The sequence below is a fragment of the Carya illinoinensis genome, chromosome 7 (assembly GCF_018687715.1).
Source record: "Carya illinoinensis cultivar Pawnee chromosome 7, C.illinoinensisPawnee_v1, whole genome shotgun sequence".
Taxonomy (NCBI): domain Eukaryota; kingdom Viridiplantae; phylum Streptophyta; class Magnoliopsida; order Fagales; family Juglandaceae; genus Carya; species Carya illinoinensis.
Window position 1 is genome coordinate 27365077 of NC_056758.1, and position 18093 is coordinate 27383169.

The 18093-nt window shown below is 38.7% G+C and overlaps 1 protein-coding gene across 1 annotated transcript; it reads left to right on the top strand.

Moving 5' to 3' along the window:
• The first annotated feature begins 2180 nt into the window (after nucleotides 1-2180).
• LOC122315132 lies at nucleotides 2181-6791 on the top strand. The gene is made up of 4 exons (XM_043130903.1): nucleotides 2181-3706; nucleotides 5543-5750; nucleotides 6037-6166; nucleotides 6303-6791. The coding sequence occupies exons 1-4, from the start codon at nucleotides 2814-2816 to the stop codon at nucleotides 6599-6601; spliced, it is 1530 nt and encodes a 509-aa protein (XP_042986837.1). The 5' UTR covers nucleotides 2181-2813; the 3' UTR covers nucleotides 6602-6791.
• The last annotated feature ends 11302 nt before the right edge of the window (nucleotides 6792-18093 follow it).

The window sequence follows — 18093 nt, forward strand, 5'->3', positions numbered from 1 at the left end:
CTATTTTTCTGTGAGTTGAGGCCTTCAAATTCTTACACAGATGTTAATGTTTTTCTGGCCCTTGTTGGCATGAAGTATGATATTTATGCGTTAATGACCATATTGTTTACTAAAAATTGATTGACCAACCCGCCTTGCCTTGCAAGTTGCAACATAAAAGCTAGTATGTCCACGATTTGGGTAAGATATAGGTTATGCTAATAAATGCTAGCTTATCTTATGAAGTTCAACTACCACCTAGGGCAAGATGTGGACATCGATGGAGAAAATCCCACATACACCCTCTATGATTCGAGAGTACAATACCTATTATTAGAGAAGGGATCTCATTCAATCAAGTTATAGGGAACAACCTTAATTTTTCGAGCATTTAGATGCTTGAATCTACTGGCTTACAGTAAATCGAATTTACCAGCTTACAATAAAAGGAATTCTACGAATTGATTATTAAATTAATTTGTAAAGAGATGTTGTAACTCTGTTTTAAATTTGTATGTTGTATGTATCTCTCTTAAAATTGTAAAAAATATTTGAAGTAGAAAATTTTAAAAAATTTCCAAACTCTGAAATCGCTAATATGCAATTAGAGCTTATAGCTAGTCATAGCCTCATCTTAGAATAAAAAAGAAAGATCACAACTATATATGAAACAGCCTTGATGAATGATGCAACTTTACCATAGCTAGCTCAAATGACTCACACCTTCCCTTCATGTCATATAATTGAGATTCCCCACAACCAAAGTAGACCATTTAATAACAAGCTTAATTAAACGTTAAACCCACCCTGCCAGTTGACCTACATCAAGCATGCATGTCGTCCATGCAGAAGAAAAGGACCTTTATTTCCATCATTAATACTTTCAAAAAGAAGAAACTTTTAATGTTGCATGTTCCTTGATACTTTTCCACACTCTCCAGCTCAATTATGGACCTATGGTCCTTGCCAACATCATTGAGGAGGAGGGTGACATAGACATTGTTACAAGTAAGCTCATCATGTGAAGGGATGAGGAGTCCCATGATTCAGTCTGGACAGAAACCACAGCTCACAAAGCAATTGCTATGACAATAAGTGCTCCTAAGACCAAACCCATTCATTTGGCATCTTCCTAATTCATATATCAAATCCAGCTTGACCCACATATTAAATCAACCAGAAATGACAAATATTTTTACCTAATATGTATTATTAAAGCCAAAAGTTTTTAGTGGATACCATTTTTGTCATTTTTTTTTCTCTAACGTCTGGTTAGCTTTCATGCAGGATACCAGCAGTTTTGGAGGGGGCAATTAGTGGAAGTACCAAACTATCCCATTTGAGGGTTACGTACAGTCACCTCAGGTACATGATTTGAAGTGATTTTTTCCCGTAAATAATTGGTATAAAGTCATGTCAATCAATGTGATTGAAGATGACTAATATTCGTAAAATTAATCTTAAAAGTCGTAATCATATCTCGAGCCTGTCATGCTTAACATGCTTATATATTATTCAAGGTTATATTGCAAGAAGCATGATGATTTTGAGTACTAAAGTTTAGGTTGGCATACAAATAAACCTAAACCAGTAAAGTTATATCTCCCTCACATGTCAATTCAACAAGGACATTCTAACCTTTATTGGTCAATAAGGTAGAAAGTGTATCACTTTCTATCCAAATATAATATCTACTGAATTTTTACGAACTTTCTAGTTCTGAATTTAGGATTTTAAGTCTAATTCAAAATAGAAATAATATTTATAATTTTAAGGTGTATAAGTCTTCTGCACTCTCTTTATATAATTATGAGATCTACTTGAAAATTTTATTTTTTTACAATAAACCCTACTTTTTATCAAGTAAAATGATATACTTACGACTTTTTTTATCAAGTAAAAAATAAATTTTTCTCTTTCTCCATAATAACTGCATTTTCAACAGCACAAGGATATGGAAAAATGATGTGCGGTGTATGTGGGGTGGTCATTATTAAGGAATTATTATGCAACTTTTCAGAATGACTAACACAGGTAATGTACACCCATTGTTGACCAAGCTGATGGGGCCCATTCAAAAGGTGAGAATTGAGGAGCCCACACCAACTCACCCCCTGGATTTCATGAGGCCAGCAAGATCCTTCTATCTTTTTTCTTGACAAGCTGGTCAGTGAGGGTGAGGAGGAAAGGAAAAGAAAGGGGGGGTTCCACTTCCACCAGTGGTGCATGGGAGTTGGATACGCCGTGTTTCCAGCGTCGCGGCTTTCCAAACAAGGATCCTACCTGCATGAATGACTGACTTCAAAGAGTTTTTGGGTCTTCTTGATTATTTTAATACATATATGCATTTAATATTCTCCAGTTTCTTTCAATGGTTTATTATCTAAATCCAAAACCAAATTCCGTGCAATCAACGCCCACCCAGAATACCCCATTTATGTATTTGGAGCAGTTGGCAATGCCATTGTAGCACACTAGCACCCTCCTGGTGTCCACCTATCACACACAAATTCTACCTCATATTCAACCCCCTAGTTGACTGCCAAGTGTCACCAACCCATTCCAAGAGGACTGACTTCTTACTCTTCCTGACCTCCTAAGAAACCAAGAAAGCTAGCCTCTGATCAACCAACCCATCTTTGGTGCCTGGCCTATTTATTTACCTACAAAAGGTAAACTCTGAACAAATACAAACCATAGACAGAGTTGTTGAGCACAAACTCTGCCAAAGACTGCAACTTTTTAGCATTTTTTCCTCTCTCCATTTTTCGTGCTCTCTCGCACCAAGCCTAGAGCCCTATTTTTTTTTTTTGTTATACTCCCATTTGTCTCCAATGCTTAAACTCCTCAATGGCAAGTTCCGCCGCCTCTTCTGTCGCCTCCGCTGGCCCGTTCGCCGCCGGACCAAGCCCAAGATTCAGGTAAAAAAGTTCGGGAAAACGAATTCCAAATCTCAACACGATGCAAACCAAGAATCGAGCGTTAATGGGTCGGCAGCGGTTCATCCTAATGGAGAACTGGGTGGTCTAAAATCGATACGGATAGCCACTTTTAATGCTGCCCTGTTCTCCATGGCACCTGCAGTTCCTGAGACCGAGAAGACCGCAAGTTTTGGCAATGAAAACGGAGATATAATGAAGGTCAGACGGTCTTTGGACGTGAATTTTCGAGCAAAGTCAGCGAATGATCGTCCCAAAAGTATTCTAAAGCAATCTCCACTGCATCCAAATTCCATGAATGGCACAGACACTCATTCAACCCAGCAAAACTTTAGAAAATCCAAGTTGCGTGTGTCGATAAATCTGCCCGATAACGAGATTTCTTTATTGCGGAATAGACAAATGAGCTTCGATGAGAGGGAAGGTTCTTCTTCTGCTACCGCTGCTTCGAGTAGCACAATAAGTAGAATTCTGAGAGCGAAAACTCCATTAAGATCTACTGCGAGCTTCTCTACGAGTATGGTAAATGGTATAGATGTCGAGGGCTATAGAAGCAGTAGAAGTGTGCTCGAAGTGCTGAGAGAATTGGATGCCGATATACTGGCTCTGCAAGATGTGAAGGCAGAGGAAGAAAAGGCCATGAAACCTCTGTCAGATTTGGCTGGTGCTTTGGGAATGAATTATGTGTTTGCAGAGAGCTGGGCGCCGGAGTACGGCAATGCCATCTTGTCTAGGTGGCCGATTAGCCGATGGAAAGTACAGAAGATCTTCGATGATTCTGATTTCAGGTCAGTATTATTTTCTTTCCCCATCTTCATTCAACCCATTTTGGAATTTTAGTCACTCCCGTTTTTATTTTTTCAGAATTTCTCTGTTTTAGTACTGATTACCCAGATTTAAATGCACATCTGTATACTTGGAGAATCTCAGAATTATATGCTGCGTTCAATTCTTGACAAACAAAAGCGGTGCATTTAAAGGCACATCTGTGTTGATTCCATAACAAAGATGACAGGATTACTATTTTCCATATAAAAGTTACCCATTTTTCCAAACCTTTTCTTATAGAATTATGCGAATTTTCAGTATCAAAACTTCATTTCCCCAAAGGTATGTATTTTTCAGAATTATAGGATTATAACGGTGAAAAGAACTTAAGGAGAAGAAGAATTATTGAAGCAGTAGTTTTTAGATAATTAATTTTTAATGTACATATAAGCCTGAAACTCCAACAACTTGTTTTATTTTATGTACGAACAGCTCTGACACATTAGCGGTCCTGTCAGAATCCCAGCTACAGCTGTAGTATGCAAGGATGCCAAGGCCCAAAACTGGAGACTATTCCTCAGTTTTTCTAAATTCTCTTCAGTTATCTTTTCTAGACGGGCCGCTTTCTAGATGATAATCTCAGTTGTTTCCAAAACTCATAGCTAATTATTCAAGGTGACCAACTCTGGATTAGTAAAGGATGGGAAGCTTTATATATATATATATATATATATATATATATAAGTAAAGGATGAGAAGCCGAACCTATTTGGCAAAATCCAGAAAAAATCTAAATACAAATGGCTAGTAATAAAGTTGCACTTCAATCCTACTTTAAACTCTCTAGTTTGTGTATCTTTATTTATTTATTTATTTTTTAAATGATATTTGCAGTCTAAACGTACAGTCCCACACATTTTCTTTAAAAAAAATTAGATAAATATGTGAGCCACATGAAAAATTAATTTTTAATAGTGGCTTAACTTTTTTTTAAAAGAAGTATGCGGGACTTGCATTTAAGACTATCTAGTATTACTTTCTTTTTTCTTTCTTTTTTTTTTTTTTTTTTTTGAGAAATGCATTACTAATCTGAAAAATCCCTTGGACTTTTCCAAATCAGTTCTGATGTTTTTCTAGGTTGATTCTGAATTGAAATTGTAAGGAATGCCATATAGTGCTAAATTAAAAAATATTTATCATGTTTGAGATTGTCTGAGCATTTCTTCCATTGGCTGGGGAATCCCATCCAATTCCATAACTGGAATTGAAAGGATATTGCATCAATAAACCAAATTCCTAAGCTTTAACATATAATCATACCTCTTTATTTGTGGAAAAAGTATAATGACAAATACACCCCCCCCCCCATCTTTACCTTTTGTAAACATGACTGAGAGACCCCAGATGCCATATTTCTCGGCTACTTTCTGGCTTTAGAATCTGATTTATTTAAACAGAAAATGAAGTATCCGCAGCAAGAAAATTAAAATATGGATGTTAGGTAAGTTGCACATTGGTATGACTGCAATGTCGATAGGCTCTACTATTAAATTATTAACATGATTGAGAAATACGAGGGATGCCAATCCACCTATTTCTTTAAAATGCAGCATTCCCTGAAGGTTTCAATTTTACTATTCTTAGTCTTAACTTTTTCCAAAGACAAAATAATAGATAGAAGGCCCTTGAATCTTCTTTCTGTTGGCTGTGACACAATTATTGATGAAGAAGAAAAAGAAAAGAAAACGACTTATACGAGTAGCTTTCCTTGGTTGTTGACAATAGAACAGAAAAATAATGAAAACAGAAAGTTGATTATGGAACTCAACTCCCTTTGTGTTTTCCGGACATGACAGGAATGTTCTTAAGGCCACGATTATTGTACCAAACATGGGAGAAGTCAACTTCAACTGCACCCTTCTTGATAATCTTGATGAGAATTGGCGGATGAAGCAGGTAAATGCCATAATCCATTCTAGTGATGAGCCTCACATTTTAGCTGGAGGTATCAATTCACTCGATGAAACAGATTACTCCCCAGAAAGATGGACTGACATTGTGAAGGTAAATGTAACATGACCACCTTTATCATAGGTTATATACTACACTTTCATCTCACTTTTATCCTATTATTTTGTCACCACCCATAAACTTTAAATTGATGCGTGTTTTTCCAAATAAATAAATAAATGGTTGATCGAAAATTCCACATAAACATGCATAGTGGGATAAAAGTACGGTGTTACGAGTGTGGTATATAACAAGAATTAGAAAACTATAGTGTATGGTATCCACAGTAACCCAACTGATAAACTATATTTATGTTCATCTATGAATTCATGTGGTGCAGTATCATGAGGAGATTGGAAAGCCAACACCAAAGGTGGAAGTGATGAAGTTTTTGAAGAGTAAACAGTATTCAGATTCCAAGGAATTTGCAGGGGAATGCGAGTCAGTGGTCATGATTGCCAAAGGCCAAAGTACGAAATGATCTGTCATCTGATATTCTTTTGGCCAAATTAAAGTCTAGAAAATGGATTTCTTTTACCCTAGTATTCATGATCATTAACGACTAGCTAGCTGGAGCTAATGATCTATATACATGCGTGCATGCAGGTGTGCAGGGAACATGCAAGTATGGAACTCGAGTAGATTACGTATTGGCATCCCCAAATTCACCCTACAAGTTTGTTCCAGGATCATATTCAGTCTTCTCTTCCAAAGGAACTTCTGATCATCACATAGTCAAAGTCGATTTAGTGAAAGAAATTACCAGTGCTACTACTGCTGAAGATCAAAATGCCACCAGAAAGCAGCGTCGACAACCAAAGCAGAAAGTTGTAAAAATAGCAGCGAAGTCTTCTCCATCACTTGGTATGTGGAAAACACAGACATTAAGATCAGAAAGATATTGACTTTTTTTTTTTATAATATTTTTTGGTCTTTTCTCAGTTCTAATGTGGTTTGATCTGTGTGTGGGACGAAGGGGGCTGAAGGGTTAATTTGGACCTGTTTTTCTTCTCCTATATATGATTTGTAAATAATTTAACAGTCATTACTTGTACGTGTAGGAAGATACAAGGATATAAACAACATTTGGTGTAAGTAATCTAAACACAATTTTATCGATTAATAATTATAAGAAATTTATAAATATAGAGGAAATATGACAAAGATCAGGTATATAAGCTGAAAAGAAAGGTTGAAATGCATGTCTCAAACTCTTAAAATTACCTTAAAACTTAAATGATCAAATTCTAGGCATTTAACCAAAGAATGTATAACATGCAGCACAAACGCTAGCTTCCGCTTCAAAAATTGTGTTATAGATTCGAAATTTATATGTGCCACGGATATAGATATATGGCTTTGAAATGAATTTATCAGCCAACCCAAATGCATTGCAAAATTAAATTCATGAGACCGAACGATGGATGGAGGAAATTCTATATATGTTGGGAAGCCAACTACTTTATATAGTATTTTTATAGAATCATTTTGCTAAAAATAACTTTCATTTTGAATGTGCGAATTTTCTAGTTGGCAATAGACATGTAAAAAAGACTCCAAAAACACAACTTAGCATCTCCTTCATATATAGTACTCATGGAATAAAACCCAATTATTGTCATCTTTAGAATGAAGATATCCAAAGGGAGAGTATATTGGGTTTTCTCCTCTAAGAGCATTGGCAATGGTCTAGCCATTGCCAAAGTCAAAATTTGGCTAAAACTTAAGCTTTTGGCTAAATTCAAAGCCATTCAAGATATATGTCCACATTGGACTATCTATTCTAAAGTCCAAATAATAATATAATATCATGCGTTTTAATTGTTTTTTTCGATATGTTGCAAATACACTCCAATGTTAATTAATGTCCATATTTTGTAAAATGGACATTAATTTATCTTATCTAAAACTACTATTGAAAATTTTGGAATTGTCTTCATAATCCTGTCCAATACATGCACAAAATTGTTCAATGGAGTTTTTATATAAGATTACATCTAAATTGTCCAACTGTGGTTTCCATATTGGATTTCTTGGAAAAATTTGAAGACAATTCCATTGAACATTGTAAAAATTAAAAACTGTCCAATTCATGCATGCCAAGAGTTTTAGCAACAAAAACTGTCATCATGTGTTTTAGCAATAGAAACTGAAAAAATCTAAAAATTGTTCTTTACCTCTTCACACAACAAAAATGTCAAGAGTTTCAATAACCATGATGGGCATGCTAAGCTAATACAAACTGTGCAGTTATTCCAATCCAATTCATACACCAAACTCAGTCCAATTCATACACGCTATTTCCAAGCTTAGTGTAGATATAAAACTGAACATTAGAATACAAAACATATATGTTGATATCGTGTTTCGCAACTTGGTCAACTCCACAGTCTTGCCACTATCACCTGCAAGACTCAAAGAGATGAGAGCTTGGGATGGTGAGGGACACCTTCAATGCTTAAGTTAGATTTGTCTCTCTATGCATGAATATCCGGAGAAAATGAGTTTTTCTAAAAGGGCTTGATCACAAGCTGCATGATCTTTTGCCTCATGCTGAATCCTAAGTTCGAGGAGTATCCCAATATGATTGCGAGGAAATTCCTTTCTGTGTACAAGGTGTTGCATCTTACTAGTAACCTTTGCAACTTCAAGGCTTGTTATCGGAGGCGAATCTCTGGCCTGAAGAAGCACTTTTCTCACATCAAGGACTCGACCAAGCGCATATTCTTTATTTCTAACTTAGGCTGGGAATAACCCAAGGGGGAGGCCATCCACCAAGAGTTCCCAGTTTGAGTTGTTTATGGAGTTGTTCCGAATGACAAGTCAATCTTTATTTCTTTGTCTGATCGAGAGGAGGCCAAGTTAGAGGTCATCCTGTCTTGGGCTAAAGCTCACCTTGACGACTCAAATTCGGATATTGTGCTAACCAACTACAACATTTAGCGCCACCTTACTACCACAGATTGTTCCTACATCCTAGGTCAGCACTTTTTTATGGGGCCTCCCAACTCGTCCTTTGCCCGTGCTGACCTAAGACAAAAGAGGCCTTCCAACTCGTCATTTGCCCATCCTAGGGAGAAGAGTCAACCAAGGTGCTATGGAGGGGGGAGGGGGGGGGGGTTAAGCTCGCTCCAAGAGGAGTTCCCGTGATGGTGGCACCCTTCGAGGACACCCTTGAGGAGCCATAAGGTGTTCCCAATGAGTTCTTGGCCGAAACGGCTATTGAAGATGTCGCGTCAAGTACAAGTCCCAACTGAGATGATGCAGCCCAAGATATCCCTTTGTCATTAAACTCAGCAACGACAAGGTTTCCATATCCCTGCCCCCTTTTAGCCAAACCTCCTAACTTGAAGTTCCCTCGTTCTTTGCCTTTGAGGCGCCTCTTAACCAATGGGAGGGGGAGTCCAACCTAGGAGGAGGAGAATAAGTTATGCCCAAAGAGGAGATGGTACGAGAGCTTCCTGGCCCACAAGAGTCACCAGTGCGCCCTAAGGATGAAGGGGCTGAGCTCGAGCAATGGGGGCTTCCTTTGGGGGAAACAAGGATCCTCGAGGTCAAGGATTCGAAAGGGTAAGTTGTTGGGGATGTCCCCCTGAATGTGTCTGAGGAGACCGTGGAGCCTAGGCTTGTCTCAGGAAACAAAGAAGCAACAGTAGGAGGTTCCGGTGGTGTTGGCCCTTCACAGGCCTCTCGACCTTTATAGCAATTAGGTGAAGTTGGCCCGTCCGTGTCCGATGATGGAAGCCATCCGAGAGGATGGGATAAGGATTCGATTGAGGCAGTCAAGGCCAAGGCCAAGGCCAAGAAGTTAAGCAAACTATTCTTGTAGGTATCCATAAGACTTATTCTAGCCTCTCTATCTGGTTCTACCTGGTTTTTCCTTCTACCTTTGTTTTCAACCTCCTTTTTCCCAAGGAACCGACCAACTAGCTACCATGATCGTGAAAGAGAGGGCGGAGCTTGAGGAGAAGGCTCGGGCATTCCAGTAACTCGTTCGCCTTGCTTACTTGGAGTTTCGTAAGGCGAAATAGAAAGCAGAGAAGGCATCTCATGAAAAAGATGCCATGGTGGAAAGTGTGACCAAGCTGGAGGTTAGTTGTGCATGAAGCAAGCGCAAGCTAGAGAAAGCTTGTTAGGAGCTGACATTCCATAGGGGCAACTTGTCCAAGGCACAAGAGGAGGCAAGACGACTCCTTTGCCTGGAAGCCTGACTCCAGAAAGACAAGAGGGATTGGTTCCTGGCCAAACTGGATGAATGCAAGGTAAAACTAAGGGAGTTCAAGGGTTTTCTTAATGTCCTTCGTGAGGATAAAGTGCAATTGACCAAGCAACATAACACTGATGCCCAACAGCCATGGATGTCGGGCAAGTTCACCGAACTGACCAAGGCAATACAATGCAAGAAGGAAGCCATGAGGAGGTGTGACTTTAAGATCAAAGACCTAGTGACTGAGCTATCTTTAGCATAGGATGCGGTGTAGTCCAGCAACCTCCAAATCCAAGCCTAGGAATCTCGTTGAAAGGACATCGCTTCTTAGTTGAAGAAGGATTAGGACGTTTGGGACCTGGCCTATAGAGTTACGGCTATAAAAAGGGTCTCAAGAGGTTGTGGGACCACCTTATTTAGAACCTAGGGGCTAACTTGAGGGTTCTTAACTTGGCCTCTCTCGAGCCCGACTCACAAACGTTTCACTTCACTAGGACTCTGAGCAGGAACCTGGTGCCTGCTGCCTTCCCTGAAGCTCCTCCTCCTCTACCTCCCGAACTTTAGGAACTCCTTGTAATTTTTATATTTTTCAATTTGTAAACACATGTGGTTCCCTCTATAAATGACACCAATACTAAATAAAATAGAGATTTCCTTTATGTAATTCTTGCTATAAATGACACTTGCAATTCTTTCGCTGTCATTATGACTTATACTAGTTCTGATTTCATGGCAAGTCAAGGGACTTGTGTTCAACGAGCCGTGATGGCAAGTCGCAGGGACTTCTACCCGATCTAGCTTTGCAACTGGCCAAGAGACTTGGCTTGGTGCACGAAAGTCGGCAAATCAATAGACTTGTGTTTGACGAGCCATGAGGGTAAGTCCTAGAGACTTTGGCCTTGCCTAACTTGGTGGCAAGACAAGGGACTTGGCTTGTTACACAAAGGTTGGCAAGTCAAGAGATTTGTATTCGATGAGCCATGAGGGCAAGTGCTAGGGACTTCTTCCTAGCTTGATTTTGTGGCGAGTCAAGGGACTCAGCTTAGTGCACGAAGGTCAACAAGTCAATGTATTTATATTTGATAGGCCATGAGGGCTAGTCCAGGAACTTCTACCCGGCTTGACTTCATGGCGAGTCAAAGAACTAGGCTTGGTTCATGAAGGTTGGCAAGTCAAGGGACTTATGTCACAAGTCCGACGAGCCATGAGGGCAAGTCTTGGGGACTTCTGCCCAACTTGACTTTGCGATGAGTCATGAGATTCGACTTGTGCATGAAGGTTGCCAAGTTGAGTGATTTTTGTTCAACAGGCTATGAGGGCAAGTCTTGAAGACTTTTGCCTAGCTGAACTTCGCATCAAGCCAAGGGACTCGGCTTGTTGCATGAAGATCGACAAGTCAATGGACTTATATCCGATGGGCCATGAGGGCAAGTCTAGGGGACTTCTTCCCAACCTTACTTCGTGGATAACAAGGGACTCAGCATATTGCATGAAGGTCGGCAAGTCAAGGGACTTTTGTCCAACGGGACATGAGGGTGAGTCTTGGGAACTTCTACCCAACTTGAATTTGCAGAAAGTCAAGGGAGTCGGCTTTTGCACGAAGGTCGGAAAGTCAAGAGACTTGTGTTTAATGGACTATAGGGCAAATCCTGGGGACTTCTGCCTAGGTTGATTACGTGGCCAGTCAAGAACTCAGCTTAGTGCAAGATGGTCGGTAAGTCAAGAGACTTGTGTCTTACAAACCATAAGGGCAAGTCCGAGGGACTTCTACCCGACCTAATTTTGCAACAAATTAAAGGGCTCGGCTTGTTGCACAAATGTCAGAAAGCCAAGGGACTTGTGTCCGACTACCCATGAGGGAAAGTCCTAAGGACGTCTACCTAGCCTTTCACAACTAGTGAAGGGATTCGACTTGTTGCATAAAGGTCAGCAAGTCAAGGGACTTGTGTTCGACGGGCCGTGAGAGCAAGTCCTAAAGACTTCTGCTCGGCTTGACTTCGCGGTGAGTGATGGGACTCGACTTGTTATATAAAGATCGGTAAGTCAAGGGACTTGTATTCGATAGTCCATGAGGGTAAGTCTTGTGGAGTTCTGCCAGACCTGACTTCGCAACTAGTCAAAGGACTCGATAGTGTTCTGTTGAATTTAGGGAGGCATCTTTAGAGAAAAACACATTCATTTTCATAATTTAATGCTTACATATGCATTGGCAAGTTACAATCTTAAGGGAAAAACTTCTTTAGATGTTTGGGCCTCACTTCCTTTCTCATCTCTCAAGTCGTACAAGCCTGGCCCGCTGCTACTCGTTACTATATAAGGTCCCTCCTAGCATGGTCCCAACTTTCCTTCTTCTTGCATCGACATCCCAATTTTTTTAACAGTAAATCACCGCCTTTGAAAGATCTGGGTCTAACTCATTTTTTGGAGTATCGCTTAACTTTCCTCTTGTTTCTTGCCATCTCCCTCCTATTTTCTTCTAGAAAGTCCAACTATTTTTCAGCCTTTCATCTTTGGCGTCCAAGTGAAAGTGTTGCACCTGTTTTTCTAGATCTACAGGTACTAATTCCAGGGGTTCATTCAGTTCTACTCGCTGAAGGGTCTGTTCGACTCAAATTTCTTCATCAGAGTCATTTAGGCTAGGTGGTGGTAGGGGGCCTATTGCGCTAGCTACTTCGTCGAGAGTCAGCACCTCCTGCCCCCAGATCTCAGTTCTTGGGCGTAGCACTCTTGAGCAAGTACCTGCTTACCCTTGAATTTGGCAACTCCTAACGGGATGGGGAACTTCATTTGAGGTGGTAAGTTGACGTAATTGTCTTGAGGCTATTCAGCATTGGTCACCCCAATATTGTATTGTATAAGGACGATGTCTTTACCATAACAAAAGTCTATCATGGTCATAGAGGTTGTGGGTGCCTTTCTGGCCAACACCGACAAGGTGATTACCCTAATTGGCTGCACTACGTCTCTGGAGAACTCGTTGAGTGGCATCGGAGTTGAGTGTAAATGGTCAGGGTTGATTCCTATTTTGATGAATGCATCCAAAAACAGGATATTGGCAAAATTGTCATAATCAATCAGGATCCTTCTAGTTACAAAGTTTACAACCTGCAAAGTTACAACCAAGGCGTCGTCGTGAGGGTGGATGACGCCCTCAATATCCTTCTCATTGAACACTATGGTAGCTCCCCTATGTGTCGCTTTTGACTAGCCAGGGTCTCCCTTGTTGCAAAGACCTCTTTGTATCTGGCTCTACGGGCATAGGCCTTCCACCTTGATGAGTTGAGGCCGCCACCCGAATATCTCCTTGCCATCGTGCGAATTACGCCCATTGGACTCTGTGGGCGAGATGGGGCCCAATGTGAGAGGTTATGCGGTGGCTCTCTCTTAGTCTTACACCTCCTAGGGCTCTAGCTTCTTCGCTATTCTGCACGCTTGTTTTCTCAATACAAGGGTTCTCTATCCTCGATGGGGTGCTGGATCAATAGATGCTACAATTCTTCCACCCTCTGTTTCAAAGTGTAGCGGTCCTCGATTCTGTGCCTGTTAGTTTTGTGGTATGACCAGTTCCACTAATCCTTCTAGCCTTGTTGGGAAGTTACTCTCGAGGCAGATGCATGGTCTTCTTGCATGGCTAGGCTTGTGTGCATGCGCTTCCCGCCATGTGCTCGGACTAACTTATTGCCTTTTAATTAGCCATCTTGCAAGTCTTTTCCCACTTTTTCAAGGGCATTCCCTTTCATTAACCCTCTAGCCTTTTTGTCGACTTGCTCCAGCTGATTTTCTTAGGAGATGTCAAGGCCCGTAAAGTGTCCTTCACATTAATGAAACCGTCCGCCTGATCCATGAACTCTCTCAGCGTTGTTTCGTGTCGACTCTGCATGAACAAGTTTCTTGGGCAAATGCCTCCTAGTAAGGCGGCCAAAGTGATTTCTCATCTTGGTCTTCTATCCTAATTCACTCCCTAATGAACCGAGATAGGTACACCTTCAGACTTTCATCGTCGAGCTGCTTGACGGTTAAGAGATATGCCACTGGCCTTCTTCTTTTCCTCCTTGCCATGAACTATGTCAGCAATAGGTGGGCTAACTCTCCAAATTCGTCAACAAACCCCAGAAGCAACGACCCAAACCTCCCTCTTGTTGCACCCTTCAATGTCAAGAGAAAAACCTAGCACATGATCTCGCCTAGAAACTCGTGCAGGGTCATATGGGCTTTAAATGTTTCTAAGTGCTCAAGAGAGTCCTTAGACCTGTCACATATTTTCAAGTTAGGAACTTTGAACTTGGGCAGGAGAGGGCTGCCATGACCTCTGCACTATACAGTCGATCGGTGCTAGTAAGTAGCTGGTCCACAGATGAGGAAGCACCCATTCTAATGGCCATTTTTCATGTATTTGTCCATGAACCCTTGCAGCTCATGGTGCATTTGCTTCATTTCCTCTTCTTCCTCGTCCATCTATGTTGCGCTTCATGACTCAGCATGCTTGTTCTGGCTTGGCCCAATATCCTCCCTGTACTCATCATTCGCCCTTTGTTTTATTATCGAAGGCTTCTCACCTCCATAATTAGCTTTCTTATTATTTCCTCCATTTCAATCAACCTTGTTTCCATGTTCTTCAACATCTCCTCCTACTCATGTGTGGTTTGTGAATGTATTGTTGCCGACATACGAATGACACACTAATTCAAAAGACAACACCACTGTTGATGTCATGTTTTCAAAGCCTGGACAACTCCATGAACTCGATACTATCACCTACAAGACTGAATGAGATGAGGGTTTAGGGTGGTGAGGGATACCTCTGATGCCTAAGTTAGATTTATCTCTCTGTGCATGAATATATGGAGAAAATGGGTTTTCCTAAGAGAGATACTTGTGCTCGAGTTGCATTTATATATACAACCCTGGTGGTCCCCATCATTTGCTTGGCATGTCTCGGATGGGTGTATAGGGGATTGCACGAGTGGCAAACTTCCACCCCTATCATGTACCCCGTCGCCTTACCACATTGTGTATGGCTCACTAGTATGTCCTTTGCGGCAGGTAAAGAGTGGGGGTGCATGCACTACCTTGTCCTAAAGGTGTATAGGTGCCTATCCTTCTATTGCGTGTTGGCTCCTCTGACCATTTAATGCGGTGTGCCTGCTATTTGACGACGTGGGTTGCTGCTTGGGTGGGTGGTATGTCCAACCATCACACTTGATAGGCCTCCTCGAGCCTTGCCTCACCCCTTATCTTTTATGGTATAATGTTAGGCTACCTATCAAACTCTTAGGCCTTAGGGGAGGGGCTAAACTCTTATACAGCCCAAGGAAGGGGGTAAATCCCCTCCTCAATGTCATTTCCAAATTCTGTGCAAATATAAAATAATAGCTATTTTTAAACTCAATGCAAATATAAAGCTTGATATTAGAATACAAAACATGTCATTTCCAAGCTTGGTGCAAATACAAAACTTAGACATGCTATTTCCAAACTTAGTGCAAATATAAAACAATAGAGAACATAAATTCAACCCACTGTACATGCCATTTCCAAACTTAACATTAGAATACAAAACATGTCACTTTGGTTAACATATTGCAAAATCAAAATCTATCCAGTTGTAGTATTTAACCAAAAGAAAGTCTATCAAATTTGTTCAGTTGTTCCATCTAATACAAAACTGTCCAATTCTAGTATCAAATCAAAAAACTATTAAATATTAGCTACCATACATACCACATGCAAATACTAGCGATGTTTACCCAAAAATCAAAAAACATAGTTGTTGCACAACCGCATGTTTTTCCATAACAAGTGGCTAGGTAACTACTAAAATCTTAACAGATAATCAAGCCCAATAGTTACAAATCTCCATCAAGTGTAGATGGAAATATAGATGTATCTCTGAAATTATTCTTCGATACCTCATTAATTTTCCTCTAAATATTAAGAAAGTGGTCTTGCTACATGACATTCATGAATATTGATTCTCCTCCTCAATGTCGATTCTCACCCACCTCCAATTGTCCCTGCCAAATGGGTCCTAAGCTACGCCAATAGTAGAGAAATCGATGAGTCCTGGGTTGTCCTCAAAAGCAAGGAAACTAAAAAAAAAAAAATGGAGAGAAGAGGAGAGAGGGAGTGTCGACCTGGTGTAGTGGGAAAAGAGAGAGAAAAGTGCAGCAAAATATGAGGGAAGGGTTTAGCTTGAGCAAAATATGAGGAAAGGAAAGTGCAACAGTTGGACAGACGAGTCTTTTTTTTTATATAAAATAATCATTTGCCCTATAAATAGTGTAACGCCAAAGATGACTTTTCCTTTGGATTTCTTTTAGCTCAATGATTTGACTTTTTCAATTTAACTAGTCTAATGCCAGCAGTTTTAAGGGAAATTGGGGCATATTTTGCTCAAGTCTAGCACATTTTGCTAGACCAATACCAATGCTCTAACATTGATGACTTGGGTATATATACTTTTTTTCTTTTTTTTTTTTGAGACATGGCTATCGAATGTCCATCTTGTTACAAGTCATTTTTTTTACATTAGAACAACTATTTATCAACATAAACTATCGAGTGATCTTTTAAAAGCTCATGACTCCGTTCTTAACGTAAACTAGTTTATGCAGGTTTAATGAGATGAGATGCATTTAGATAAAAGCTGAAAATTTAATAAAATATTGTTAGAATATATTTTTTTAATATTACTTTTGTTTTTGAATTTGAAAATATTGAATTATTTATTTTATTTTGTGTGAGAATTTAAAAATTTTGTATGTAATAATTAGATGATATGAGATCAAATGAGATGAAAATGATTATGAAAACAAATGAGGTCATGCCTAGGATGGGAGGCCACCACAATTATCCATTCTTACCCTTTTTTGTCTTAAAAAAAGAGTCTTGTGCGGTTATTGAATATTTTGATGCCAAGTTTAAGCATAAAATGCTATAATTACGATCTCATATATATTTTTTCTAGTTTATTGAAATCTTCATAATAAAATTATGAATGAATTCACACATACACACGCACATTTATATCACTAACCTTAAATGTCTTTGTATAGTGTTTGTTTCACTTTGGGTCAATATTGTGATTGAAAAATAAAAATACTAAGCTCCTATTTGGTTACACAGATGAGATGAGATATTTTAAATAGTAATGAATAAAATATTGTTATAATATAATTTTTTAATATTAATTTTGTATTGAGATTTGAAAAAGTTAAATTGTTTATTATATTTTATATGAGAATTTGAAAAAATTGTAATAATGAGTTGAGATGAGATGAGATGAGATTTTTGATGAGTTGAGATGAGATGAGATGAGATAAAATATTGGAAATAGATGTCATCCCAAAATTCTCATCTAATCTCATCTCATGTCATCTACTTCTTAAACATAATTCAAATACAAAATTTTTAAACTAATTATTACAACTTTTCTAAACTTTTAAACAAAACATTAAAAAAATAATTCAACTTTTTCAAATTTTCAAATAAAAATAATATTATAAAATTATATTCTAACAAGATTTTAACTTTATAATATTTTTATTTAACTTTTTCTCTCTCATTTCTCAAAATTTTAAAAATACTCAATTCAAATTATCTCATTACTATTCACAAATAATTTTACTGCTATTTACAAAATTTTCATATCATTTCACTTTCCAAACGAGCCTTAATTTTGGAGGGATTCACTTCATTATACCAAAAAATTAAAAAATAAACAAAGAAGGAAAAACTACATAGAAATGATATATTTTTTGGGGTATTTTCTACATACATAGAATTAACCAATGCAACCATTTAATGCAATAAGATCACACATATTTGAAACCTAAATTTAGCATTAAAAAAAATCTCTCACTGTAGGATTTTTGTTTTCACGGTTCAAACAGACCCTATGCAATTAGCAAAACTCTTTTCTTTTTGAAAAAATAATGAGTTTACAACCATACAGTTTATAAATTTATTATTTATTTAAAATGAAGAGTAATTTTCTAATATTAAATTTTATTTTTAATGAAAATAATAAAATTATATTAGCGGACTGAAAATGGATTATAAAAAAGTAATAAAAAAAATCCCACGTATATTAAAAATGTAAACTCATTTTGAAAATATATCAAATCAAATCTACGTAGCCTAACATTCCTCTCTGTACCTGATTACCTCTTGTTTGCTGGGTGAATGGCC